Here is a 14,181-nt window from a genome sequence, read left to right as displayed (position 1 = left end):
CACAGCTAGTTCACTCCCAGCACGACGTGATTGTCATCAAACAGACCCACCTTGTTTCTTCCACAGATAGTTCACTCCCAGCACGACGTGATTGTCATCAAACAGACCCACCTTGTTTCTTCCACAGCTAGTTCACCCCCAGCACGACGTGATTGTCATCAAACGGACCCACCTTGTTTCTTCCACAGTTAGTTCACTCCCAGCACAACGTGATTGTCATCAAACAAACCCACCTTGTTTCTTTCACAGCTAGTTCACCCTCATCAGGACGTGATTGTCATCAAAGAGACTCACCTTGTTTCTTCCACAGCAAGTTCACCCCCAGCACGACGTGATTGTCATCAAACAGACCCACCTTGTTTCTTCAACAGCTAGTTCACCCCCAGCAGGACGTGATTGTCATCAAACAGACTCACCTTGTTTCTTTCACAGCTAGTTCACCCCCAGCACGACCTGATTGTCATCAAACAGACTCACCTTGTTTCTTCCACAGCTAGTTCACTCCCAGCAGGACGTGATTGTCACCAAACAGACTCACCTTGTTTCTTTCAGTTAGTTCACTCCCAGCACGACGTGATTGTCATGAAACAGACTCACCTTGTTTCTTTCAGTTAGTTCACTCCCAGCACGACATGATTGTCATCAAACAGACCCACCTTGTTTCTTTCAGTTAGTTCACTCCCAGCACGACGTTATTGTCATCAAACAGACTCACCTTGCAGAGCGACGTATTGAAGCTCACCTGGTTATCGATGCTGTGCAACTTAAGCACTCAGGCAACTACATCTGCGCAGTCGAGGGCGACCACCCCGCCAACACCACTGTGCAGCTTCATGTCCACGGTGAGAGGGTAGACGTGTCACGTGCACCAGCAGGCATGTCGTGTGTCACTATGTTTCAAGTGTTTCAGCTCTGTGCTGTGAATATTTCACAATAGCTCGAGTGTTTCAGCTCTGCTGTGATTATTTCACAATATTTCGAGTGTTTCAGCTCTGTGCTGTTAATATTACACCAATTTTTTTTCCAATGCCTTCCGGCCTTTTTTACAATCCCTGTAGCTACGATATATGATCTGTCCATGCTACAAACATGCCAATAATGTCATTATAAATCCATACACACTGTATGCATGATATTGAAACGTAAAACATGATGGAAAATGGAATAACAAAAAATACTTTAAAAAATTTGTTGGTTGTTTCAGTTCTGTAAATAGTTCATCTTGTAGTGTTAAACGATGTGTCTACTTCACCATGGTGTGGCGGTTTCAGCGCTGCCGACGTTCCTGCTGGTGGAGAGGAAACACGCCATGGTGGAGGGGGCGGCTGCTGTATCCTGCGTGGTGTCCGGGGTGCCGCTGCCCCGCGTGGCCTGGTCCAGGTTTGAGGATGGACTCATCTTCAATGAAAAGGTAGGGGCATCACTGGTGACAGTTGTTGGTGTTTGGGGCATCACTGGTGACAGTTGTTGGTGTTGGGGGCATCACTGGTGACAGTTGTTGGTGGTTGGGGGCATCACTGGTGACAGTTGTTGGTGTTGGGGGCAGCACTTGTGACAAATGTTGGTGTTGGGGGTATCACTGGTGACAGTTGTTGGTGTTGGGGGTATCACTGGTGACAGTTGTTGGTGGTTGGGGGCATCACTGGTGACAGTTGTAGGTGTTTGGGGAGCACTGGTGACAGTTGTTGGTGTTGGGGGTATCACTGGTGACAGTTGTTGGTGGTTGGGGGCATCACTGGTGACAGTTGTAGGTGTTTGGGGAGCACTGGTGACAGTTGTTGGTGTTGGGGGTATCACTGGTGACAGTTGTTGGTGTTGGGGGTATCACTGGTGACAGTTGTTGGTGGTTGGGGGCATCACTGGTGACAGTTGTTGGTGTTGGGGGTATCACTGGTGACAGTTGTTGGTGTTGGGGGTATCACTGGTATCACTGGTGACAGTTGTTGGTGTTGGGGGTATCACTGGTGACAGTTGTTGGTGTTGGGGGTATCACTGGTATCACTGGTGACAGTTGTTGGTGTTGGAGGTATCACTGGTATCACTGGTGACAGTTGTTGGTGTTGGGGGTATCACTGGTGACAGTTGTTGGTGTTGGGGGCAGCACTGGTGACAGTGGTTGGTGTTGGGTAGCACTAATGACAAATGTTGGTGTTGGGCAGCACTGGTGACAGTTGTTGGTGTTGGGTAGCATTAATGACAAATGTTGGTGTTGGGCAGCACTGGTGACAGTTGTTGGTGTTGGGTAGCACTAATGACAAATGTTGGTGTTGGGCAGCACTGGTGACAGTTGTTGGTGTTGGGGGTATCACTGGTATCACTGGTGACAGTTGTTGGTGTTGGGGGTATCACTGGTGACAGTTGTTGGTGTTGGGGGTATCACTGGTATCACTGGTGACAGTTGTTGGTGTTGGGGGTATCACTGGTATCACTGGTGACAGTTGTTGGTGTTGGGGGTATCACTGGTGACAGTTGTTGGTGTTGGGGGCAGCACTGGTGACAGTGGTTGGTGTTGGGTAGCACTAATGACAAATGTTGGTGTTGGGCAGCACTGGTGACAGTTGTTGGTGTTGGGTAGCATTAATGACAAATGTTGGTGTTGGGCAGCACTGGTGACAGTTGTTGGTGTTGGGTAGCACTAATGACAAATGTTGGTGTTGGGCAGCACTGGTGACAGTTGTTGGTGTTGGGGGTATCACTGGTATCACTGGTGACAGTTGTTGGTGTTGGGGGTATCACTGGTGACAGTTGTTGGTGTTGGGGGTATCACTGGTATCACTGGTGACAGTTGTTGGTGTTGGGGGTATCACTGGTATCACTGGTGACAGTTGTTGGTGTTGGGGGTATCACTGGTGACAGTTGTTGGTGTTGGGGGCAGCACTGGTGACAGTGGTTGGTGTTGGGTAGCACTAATGACAAATGTTGGTGTTGGGCAGCACTGGTGACAGTTGTTGGTGTTGGGTAGCATTAATGACAAATGTTGGTGTTGGGCAGCACTGGTGACAGTTGTTGGTGTTGGGTAGCACTAATGACAAATGTTGGTGTTGGGCAGCACTGGTGACAGTTGTTGGTGTTGGGTAGCATTAATGACAAATGTTGGTGTTGGGGGCAGCACTTGTGACAAATGTTGGTGTTGGGGGTATCACTGGTGACAGTTGTTGGTGTTGGGGGTATCACTGGTGACAGTTGTTGGTGGTTGGGGGCATCACTGGTGACAGTTGTTGGTGTTGGGGGTATCACTGGTGACAGTTGTTGGTGTTGGGGGTATCACTGGTATCACTGGTGACAGTTGTTGGTGTTGGGGGTATCACTGGTGACAGTTGTTGGTGTTGGGGGCATCACTGGTGACAGTTGTTGGTGTTGGGGGTATCACTGGTATCACTGGTGACAGTTGTTGGTGTTGGGGGTATCACTGGTGACAGTTGTTGGTGTTGGGGGTATCACTGGTATCACTGGTGACAGTTGTTGGTGTTGGGGGTATCACTGGTATCACTGGTGACAGTTGTTGGTGTTGGGGGTATCACTGGTGACAGTTGTTGGTGTTGGGGGCAGCACTGGTGACAGTGGTTGGTGTTGGGTAGCACTAATGACAAATGTTGGTGTTGGGCAGCACTGGTGACAGTTGTTGGTGTTGGGTAGCATTAATGACAAATGTTGGTGTTGGGCAGCACTGGTGACAGTTGTTGGTGTTGGGTAGCACTAATGACAAATGTTGGTGTTGGGCAGCACTGGTGACAGTTGTTGGTGTTGGGTAGCATTAATGACAAATGTTGGTGTTGGGGGCAGCACTGGTGATAATTGTTGGTGTTGGGGAGCGCGAGTGACAAATGTTGGTATTGGGAACAGCACTGACGCCACCAGTCCCCGACTCAGTGAAGATGTAATTAGTGAATGATTGATTTGATTGACCTAGAAAGTAAAGAGAATTTACCAGATTGATGAATAACATGGATGGCTTCCCTATATCAACTGCTTAGACTGTACAGATGTGTTATTTATGTACATGATTATCTACCCTGCAGGGGCCAGGCACCAGGGTATACGTGACGTCATCAGTAGATGAGGTGAAGAATGTTGTGAACAAAACCCTGAACTTCTCCACACTCAGACTGTCGGACGAGGGCAACTACACGTGTCACGCCAAACGGGGCGACTACTCCATATGGCGTGTAGTGCCTCTCACACTGGAGGGTAGGTTGTGGTGAGTGAGTGAGTGAGGTTTTACGCCGATTTTAGCAATATTCCAGCAATATCACGGCGAGGGACACCAGAAATGGGCTTCACACATTGTACCCATGTCGGGAATCGAACCCGGGTTTTCCGGCGTGACGAGCGAACGCTTTAACCACCAGGCTACCCGACCGCCCCAGGTTGTGGTGAGGGTAGTTGAGGTGAGGTGAGGTGAGGTGAGGTGAGGTGAGGTGAGGTGAGGTGAGGAGACGTGGGGTTTAACGTCGCGTCCAAGATTATTGCACTTATATAGTGACGTGCATGCACGTGTGTGCGTGTGTGTGGCCGCTTGTACTAGTCCGGACTGATGCCGATTTATAGTGCTAGCTCACTGAGATACCATGCCACAGTTTAACATGAATACCCCACTCAGACACAGTATACTGACTCCGAGCCGACCAGTCCTTGTTTTAGCCCCTTAATGCCGAACGTCAGGCAGGGTAACAACAAGTACCATCTTTTAAAGTCATTTGGTATGACGCGGACGGGGATCGAACCCCGGACCTTCCGCTCTCCGGGCGGACTCTCGACCACTAGATGACGGAGGCGGTTGTGGTGAGCGTAGGTTTTGATGGTGCTGTGTGGTGATGTTGGCGTGACCATGTTGTGATGTTGCTGACTGCTGACGTCTCACTTCAGTGCCCCCGCCGCCCCCTCCATCCAACATCAAAGCTGTAGCTGTGTCGCCATCCAAGATCAGCATTGTATGGGAGGATCCCGTTGATTACAACTTCCCCATCACAGCCTACAACATCATCTACCGACCTGGCCTGTCCCGTCGCCCAAGAACTGTCAATACGACATCCCGCCATCTTGAGATCGGTGACCTTCACCCTAACTTGACCTACACAATGAGTGTGCGCGCCATCAACACTCACGGAGTGGGTAAGATCAGCCCCCAGGTGGAAGCCCGGACCCTCCCCAACACTGACCTGCAACCCGCAAATGTGTCCGCTGTCGCCCTGAACAGTTCGGTAAGTCACGTGCTGTCGTTAGCCCTGAATAGTTCGGGAAGTCACGTGCTGTCGTTAGCCCTGAACAGTTCGGTAAGTCACGTGCTGTCGCCCTGAACAGTTCGGTATGTCACGTGCTGTCGTTAGCCCTGAACAGTTCGGTAAGTCACGTGCTGTCGTTAGCCCTGAACAGTTCGGTAAGTCACGTGCTGTCGCCCTGAACAGTTCGGTAAGTCACGTGCTGTCGTTAGCCCTGAACAACTTGCTGAATAGTAACATCCGGTTCCAGCTCTATTATCACGATATCGTCAAACTCTAATTTCAATTCACAAGACTAGTCGCAACCTACGCTCTGCCGGTGAAATGTGTTTAACTGGACCAGACACCAACACCCCTCTTCATCAGGGGGGTAGGGTGGCCCAGTCGTCTAAGGCGCCGCGATTCGCTGTGCAAAGTTGCGTCCCTTGGGCACGCCAGAAACCTATGATTGTGGGTTCGAATCTCGGTTCGTCCCGATTAGGTTTCTAGGTTTGTGCTCGTGGGTTTCACCGAAGTGGTAAACGTCTGAGACCTGCATCACTTCCGGCTTTCCACCCACATTAAGCTGACACGCCGTGATACATTAGGTGACTAGATTCCCGCCTTGCGCATGCGTTGTGGCGTCCATGGCAAGTGATAGGGTTTTCCTCACAACTATGGATATGTTGGCAGTGTAGTGGACGTCTGTTGAAAATTTATAAAAAATTATAGTGTGGTTCTCAGCATAAACAGGAATGTATTACAATGATGGTATTTCTTTGAATTATTCACAATGATAACTACTGTTTGATATCTCTGGCAAATTCTTCAGATAATTATCCAGCGGGTTTTGAATAGCAGCTACCGCCAGTATCCTTGATGACTACAGCAAAGCTTTTCCAGTATTCGTATTGATCTCGTCAGTTTTCATTACGAATTTCATTACGAAGAGTTGTAGTTTATAATGTCTACTTGTAAAGTCATGCCATATAAACTACCTCCATTTGCCTTTCTTTGTTCTTGGTGGTGAGGTGAGGTGAAATGGGGTTTAATGTCGCGTCCAAGATTATTGCACTTATATAGCGACGTGCATGTACGTGTGTGTGTTTGTGTGGCTGCTTGTACTAGTCCGGACTGATGCCGATTTATAGTGCTAGCTCACTGAGATACCATGCCGCAGTTTAACATGAATATCCCATCAGACACAGTATACTGACTCCGAGCCGACCAGTCCTTGTTTTAGCCCCTTAATGCCGAGCGCCAGACAGGGTAACAACAAGTACCATATTTTAACGACATTTGGTGAGACGCTGTCGGGGATCGAACCCCGGACCTTCCGCTGTCCGGGTGGACGCTCTACCACTAGACCACGGAGGTGGTCTTCTTTGCACCAAGCAACATAGATCCCATGTACGTGACGGTGTAGGTGTGTTTGTTTCAGATGATTCAGCTGAACTGGGAAGCACCAAGCAACAGGTCTCATGTCCGTGACGGTGTAGGTGTGTTTGTTTCAGATGATTCAGCTGGACTGGGAAGCTCCAAGCAACATAGATCCCATGTTCGTGACGGTGTAGGTGTGTTTGTTTCAGATGATTCAGCTGGACTGGGAAGCGCCACGCAACATAGATCCCATGTACGTGACGGTGTAGGTGTGTTTGTTTCAGATGATTCAGCTGGACTGGGAAGCACCAAGCAACATAGATGCCATGTTCGTGACGGTGTAGGTGTGTTTGTTTCAGATGATTCAGCTGGACTGGGAAGCACCAAGCAACATAGATGCCATGTTCGTGACGGTGTAGGTGTGTTTGTTTCAGATGATTCAGCTGGACTGGGAAGCGCCAAGCAACAGGTCTCATGTCCGTGACGGTGTAGGTGTGTTTGTTTCAGATGATTCAGCTGGACTGGGAAGCGCCAAGCAACAGGTCTCATGTTCGTGACGGTGTAGGTGTGTTTGTTTCAGATGATTCAGCTGGACTGGGAAGCGCCACGCAACATGGATCCCATGTCCGTGACGGTGTAGGTGTGTTTGTTTCAGATGATTCAGCTGGACTGGGAAGCGCCACGCAACATAGATGCTTTGTACATTCAGGGATACACCATCTACTACAAGAGGATGGATAATGAAACAGCTTGGGAAAAACTCTTTTTAGCGGGCAACACAAACAAACGGTTCCTCGTAGGTCAGTGTCCTTTGATTTTTGAAACACTGATCTGGCACGTTCGTCCTTAGATTCTTTGTCTGTCCTGTATATTGTGTGTGGCATTTGTATAACATGTCTTGTCTACCTTATACTCACTGCTGCTACAATGGTGTAGGTGCTGTCTATCGATTGGCGTCTATCGCTTGGTTCATGTGGTGTCTATTGATTGGTGTCTAGCGAATGGCGTGTCTAACGTATCATGCATGTGGTGTCTATTGATTGGTGTCTACCGAATGGTGTATGTGCTGTCTATCGATTGGCGTCTATCGCTTGGTTCATGTGGTGTCTATTGATTGGTGTCCACAGTATGGTGTATGTGGTGTCTATTGATTGGTGTCTACAGTATGGTATATGTGGTGTCTATTGATTGGTGTCTACAGTATGGTGTATGTGGTGTCTATTGATTGGTGTCTACAGTATGGTGTATGTGGTGTCTATTGATTGGTGTCTACAGTATGGTGTATGTGGTGTCTATTGATTGGTGTCTACAGTATGGTGCATGTGGTGTCTATTGATTGGTGTCCACAGTATGGTGTATGTGGTGTATATTGATTGGTGTCCACAGTATGGTGTATGTGGTGTCTATTGATTGGTGTCTACCGAATGGTGTATGTGGTGTCTATTGATTGGTGTCTACAGTATGATGTATGTGGTGTCTATTGATTGGTGTCTACAGTATGGTGTATGTGGTGTCTATTGATTAGTGTCTACAGTATGGTGTATGTGGTGTCTATTGATTAGTGTCTACAGTATGGTGTATGTGGTGTCTATTGATTGGTGTCTACAGTATGGTGTATGTGCTGTCTATCGATTGGCGTCTATCGCTTGGTTCATGTGGTGTTTATTGATTGGTGTCCACAGTATGGTGTATGTGGTGTCTATTGATTGGTGTCTACAGTATGGTATATGTGGTGTCTATTGATTGGTGTCTACAGTATGGTGTATGTGGTGTCTATTGATTGGTGTCTACAGTATGGTGTATGTGGTGTCTATTGATTGGTGTCTACAGTATGGTGTATGTGATGTCTATTGATTGGTGTCCACAGTATGGTGTATGTGGTGTCTATTGATTGGTGTCCACAGTATGGTGTATGTGGTGTCTATTGATTGGTGTCTACCGAATGGTGTATGTGGTGTCTATTGATTGGTGTCCACAGTATGGTGTATGTGGTGTCTATTGATTGGTGTCTACAGTATTGTGTATGTGCTGTCTATCGATTGGCGTCTATCGCTTGGTGTATGTGGTGTCTATTGATTGGTGTCTACAGTATGGTATATGTGGTGTCTATTGATTGGTGTCTACAATATGGTGTATGTGGTGTCTATTGATTGGTGTCTACAGTATGGTGTATGTGGTGTCTATTGATTGGTGTCTACAGTATGGTGTATGTGGTGTCTATTGATTGGTGTCTACAGTAGGGTGTATGTGGTGTCTATTGATTGGTGTCTACAGTATGGTGTATGTGGTGTCTATCGATTGGCGTCTATCGCTTGGTGTATGTGGTGTCTATCGAATGGTGTCTACCGAATGGCGTGTCTAAAGTATGGTGTATGTGGTGTCTATTGATTGGTGTCTACAGTACGGTATATGTGGTGTCTATCGATTGGTGTCTACCATATGGTGTATGTGATGTCTATCTGTTGGTGTTTATCAAGTGGTGATTATAGTATCCGGCATGTGCTGCCTATCGTGGGATGTATATGTTGGTCACTTAGTTGTCTACCCCGTGATGAAAATGGCATCTTTCGAGTAGTGTCTAGCGTGTGCCATCTGTTGGGTGCACCGTGTGATGTCTATCACATGTTGCGGATGGCGTTGTGTCTCTTGTGGGTTGTCTCAAACGTGTAGTGTCAAATGTGTGGTCTCTCTCTCTTCTCTCTCCTCTCTAACCCACCAATATCCTTACAGGCTTAGGCAAAGAAGACAGCTACCTGCTGCGGATAGCAACGGTGTTGTCGTGGGGAGCGGAGGAACCGTCACGGGTCATCCGCATCATGAAAAGTGCTTCAGGTAGACGATGAAACAGATGTAACATCTTAGGGACATTGGTGTAGACGTGGATGGTGTAGAAAGGGGTAGCGAGAAGGTGAAGCGGACGTAATATCTTAGGGGACATTGGTGTAGACGTGGATGGTGTAGATAGGGGTAGCGAGAAGGTGAAGCGGACGTAATATTTTATGGGGCATTGGTGTAGACGTGGATGGTTTAGATGGGGGTAGCGAGAAGGTGAAGCGGACGTAATATCTTAGGGGACATTGGTGTAGACGTGGATAGTGTAGAAAGGTGAAGCGAGAAGGTGAAGCGGACGTCATATCTTAGGGTACGTTGGTGTAGACGTGGATGGTGTAGAAAGGGATATAGAGAAGGTGAAGCGGATGTAATATCTTAGGGGACATTGGTGTAGACGTTTGCGGTGTAGATGGAGGTAGCGAGAAGGTGAAGCGGACGTAATGTTGTAGGGGACATTGGTGTAGACGTGGTTGGTGTAGATGGGGGTAGCGAGTAAAGCTAGTAAAGATGTTATTGAAACGAAATTATATTCTGACATTATATTTTTCTTGTCGAAGCTTCAGGTATAAAACAATTCTGGCGTCAGAAGAATGTTGTTTATGTTCTCAAATAGAGAGTATAGATAGGACCATGTCAGACTTGATTAGAATAATATACTACTATATATACGTAGATATAATTCTACATACCATACCAATGTATATGTATTATATACCATTCTTGTCGTGGTGTGTCGACCAACATAGATCCCAATGTATGAGATATACGAACACTTGTCGTGGTGTGTTGGCTAGTACTGATCCCAATGTATGAGATATACGAACACTTGTCGTGGTGTGTCGGCTAGTACTGATCCCAATGTATGAGATATACGAACACTTGTCGTGGTGTGTCGGCTAGTACTGATCCCAATGTATGAGATATACGAAGACTTGTCGTGGTGTGTCGGCTAGTACTGATCCCAATGTATGAGATATACGAACACTTGTCGTGGTGTGTCGGCTAGTACTGATCCCAATGTATGAGATACACGAACACTTGTCGTGGTGTGTCGGCTAGTACTGATCCCAATGTATGAGATATACGTACACTTGTCGTGGTGTGTCGGCTAGTACTGATCCCAATGTATGAGATATACGAACACTTGTCGTGGTGTGTCGGCTAGTACTGATCCCAATGTATGAGATATACGAAGACTTGTCGTGGTGTGTCGGCTAGTACTGATCCCAATGTATGAGATATACGTACACTTGTCGTGGTGTGTCGGCTAGTACTGATCCCAATGTATGAGATATACGAACACTTGTCGTGGTGTGTCGGCTAGTACTGATCCCAATGTATGAGATATACGAACACTTGTCGTGGCGTATCGGCTATTACTGATCCCTATGTATGAGATATACGTAGACAGATACAGTACAGATCCGAAATCAGATCAATAATGGCATGGCATAGTCCGAATCAATTTCCCAAATGGCAAGTCTTGGGAGTCTTGTTCACTCCTCTTGCAGCACCCGGCCCAGTTCGGCTAAAACAGTGGGTGGCCTTTGACGTGCATTTATAATGCACCAGATTCAATTCACAAAGTGGATGCTCATAGCGCTACACTATAATTACCCCGGTTAATGGATCAGTGAGCACTCGATTTTCATTCTCAGCTCCCTGGGGAGTATACCCACATCATGTCTTTAGACCTCCCTAAAATGATGCCTTACGTTGACGTTCGCATGGCGTTCGTTAGGGCGCCTCCAGACACGTCCACGTTATTACATGTGACCATTGGCGACTGTGAAAAACTGCATTATAAGAGTAGAGAGCTTACGTATTGCTGTGGTTAATGAAAATCAACAATACCGTCTCAAAGGGATTTCATGACCTTTCATTGTGTCAAAATTGAAAATGACCCCCACGCAAGTGTACGGAAGAATTTCGTGGTCCGCGTGCCAAGTTTTGTATGTTTTGGGGCGTTAGGTTTTAGTTCCGAAACCGTTCTATCTCTGGTAATCCCTTTTCAAAGCAGATATGTATTCTGAGAAACATAAAGTTTATATTTCATGATGCTGTACTTTGTACGAGTATATTTCAGTGCTGCGCTATACAAATGTTTCAATAAATATGTTTCAGTGCTGTGACGAAGTCATGTTCACGTTTGACGAACAAATGCTACATTTCAGAGCGTGTGCCGCCGCCCCCTCCCCGCCGCCTGTTTGCCACGCCCTCTACCCACTCCGTGCAGCTGACGTGGCGACCCCCTCTCATCCCAGCAGGGAGAACAGACATGCAGGTCAGAGGGTACAAGATCCGGTACAACGGGGTGACGATGCGGGGGCTCCAGGAGAAGGAGGTGCTGGTCCCCGGGAGACTGTTGAGCTACACACTGCGGTACTTGGGTGAGTTGTAAGATGTGATTACTGGGATTCCTTGAAGCGACGAGGAGGTCAGAGTTGTCAGATGTGATTCCTGGTAACAACGCTGAGTTGATTAATGAATAATTTGCAGACTCGTATATGCAAGAGGCCGACGTATGGTTCTCAGTAGGAAGTGACAACTTGGTGACGATGGCTTGCGGTATATACAGTTTTACTTTATACATGTCGATATATACATACAGAAGACACTATGTGCCAGGTCAGCAGGTGGTAGTGGTTGTTGTCTAGGTGCCCAGGAGCACCCAGCCTAACCCTAGCTAGACTAAGGGTAAGACGTTTCTTTTCTCCTTCTTTCAATCTCTCTGGACCAAGGCTTATATAGCCAAGGTCACCTGACATTTAGTTAGTAATAAATACAAATGTAAACAGTAAATCATCAGTGACATACTTGCACATCCTGTTCAGGATGGCAGACGGTCGATGTACACAAAAATGGGGATTAACAAATAGGATTAGCGTCTTATAAATAACAGCAATTAAGTGTTTCAAGGCATATAGATGTCATGGCTCCAGGGTAATGAGCCTTTGCAATTAAATGTTCTTCAGACAATGGATGTCGTAAATCAGTCGCTATGACGCTGGGATTCCTTGAAGCGACGCGGAGGTCAAGCGTTCGCTAGTCACTCCGGAGTCATGGATTTGATTCCCCACGCAGAAGCCCTATGTGAAATGTACACTGAAATGATTCACACTGACTGTTTTGAATGAGGTGAGGTGAAAGGGGGTTTAACGTCGCGTCCAAGATTATTGCACTTATATAGCGACGTGCATGTACGTGTGTGTGTTTGTGTGGCTGCTTGTACTAGTACGGACTGGTGCCGATTTATAGTGCTAGTTCACTGAGATACCATGCCGCAGTTTAACATAAATACCCCACTCAGACACAGTATACTGACTCCGAGCCAACCAGTCCTTGTTTTGACCCCTAAATGCCGAGCGCCAGACAGGGTAACAACAAGTACCATCTTTTAACGTCTTTTGTAATGACGCGGCCGGGGATCGAACCCCGGACCTTCCGCTCTCCGGGCGGACGCTCTACCACTAGACCACGGAGGCGGTCCTGTTTTGAATGAACATTGACTGCGGAGGATGTCTTCTAATATCCCTTTATTGATGTATTTGGATGTAAGTTGGCAAGTGCACCTGGTGGTGCTAGCTTTACAAAGGGAATATTCTGTAAATATACAAAATTCAGAAATAATAAACATACTTTTGTTATCTGCATTCTACATTACCTCAGGAAATTAAAGGCATTCTCGCACATGGACTTACAAAATGCCCCTTCAAAATAGACTCTACCAAATGGAAGATTAAATACTCTTAAAACATGTCCTTTCATTATTGTATGGCTGGCCTCCAAACACTTCAATTTGAAATAATAATAATAATAATAATAATAATAATAATACATTTCCTATGCCAAACCATGAAAATGCACCCCAAATATACCAAATGACAGGCGCATAATTTTACCCTCCATAAAAAATGGACTCTTCCAAAAGTTCACAAATATGGAGAAAATATGGTTTAAAACACTGATAATAAATTATGTCACGTTACTAGTTTTATAATCATAATCAACACATTATATTTATTTTACAGCATAATACCCCCTAAAGTGCAAAATAATGTAAACAACCTTCGACTACGATTTGATAATTGACTCGTCCACGAAAACATGAGGAAAATCCCTATGACCATATTACCAGAAATTACACCAACCAAATTCATGGTAATTCTCACACATTATTAGTGGGAAACATTCAATTTATAAATATCGTACCTGAAGAGTGACTTCCCGCAAAAAAAAACCTTCTTAAAGAATGACACTCGTGTCTTGGTACATGTGGTCTTCTGAGAGCGCAGCGTACGACAGACAAAAATACTAGTTTTCCAAGGGCGATCACTCCTGCCTTTTAAAACAATGCACACCCCAAATAAAATCACGGGTGCAGAAAATAGTCATGATAGGTTTCAAAACACTGACATACAATGATGCTCACCAACACACACCAGCACTCACTGACACACCTTGACACACAACGACACACGCAAGCATTCACTGACACACACTGACACATACTGACACACTGACACACACTGACACACACCGACACACACTGACACACACACCGACACACACTGACACACAACGACACACACTGACACACAACGACACACGCCAGCATTCACTGACACACAACGACACACACCGACACACACCGACACGAACCGACACACACCGACACACACTGACACACACCGACACACACTGACACACACACCGACACACAACGACACACAACGACACACGCCAGCATTCACTGACACACAACGACACA

General features: G+C 46.6%; 1 protein-coding gene across 1 annotated transcript in view; it reads left to right on the top strand.

Moving 5' to 3' along the window:
• Positions 1-14,181, top strand: part of LOC139477290 (neogenin-like) — a 36,736-nt gene that overhangs the window by 6,687 nt on the left and 15,868 nt on the right. The window contains exons 3-9 of the mRNA XM_071259844.1: positions 671-842; positions 1,272-1,411; positions 4,020-4,188; positions 4,867-5,201; positions 7,234-7,378; positions 9,309-9,410; positions 11,585-11,800. Of these exons, the coding sequence (XP_071115945.1) occupies positions 671-842; positions 1,272-1,411; positions 4,020-4,188; positions 4,867-5,201; positions 7,234-7,378; positions 9,309-9,410; positions 11,585-11,800 (1,279 nt within the window). The remainder of the gene's footprint in view (positions 1-670; positions 843-1,271; positions 1,412-4,019; positions 4,189-4,866; positions 5,202-7,233; positions 7,379-9,308; positions 9,411-11,584; positions 11,801-14,181) is intronic.

The sequence above is a fragment of the Haliotis cracherodii genome, unplaced genomic scaffold (assembly GCF_022045235.1).
Source record: "Haliotis cracherodii isolate W230 unplaced genomic scaffold, xgHalCrac1.p SCAF_32, whole genome shotgun sequence".
Taxonomy (NCBI): domain Eukaryota; kingdom Metazoa; phylum Mollusca; class Gastropoda; order Lepetellida; family Haliotidae; genus Haliotis; species Haliotis cracherodii.
Note: the sequence above shows the minus strand (reverse complement) of the source record. Positions and strands in the feature narration are given on the sequence as shown.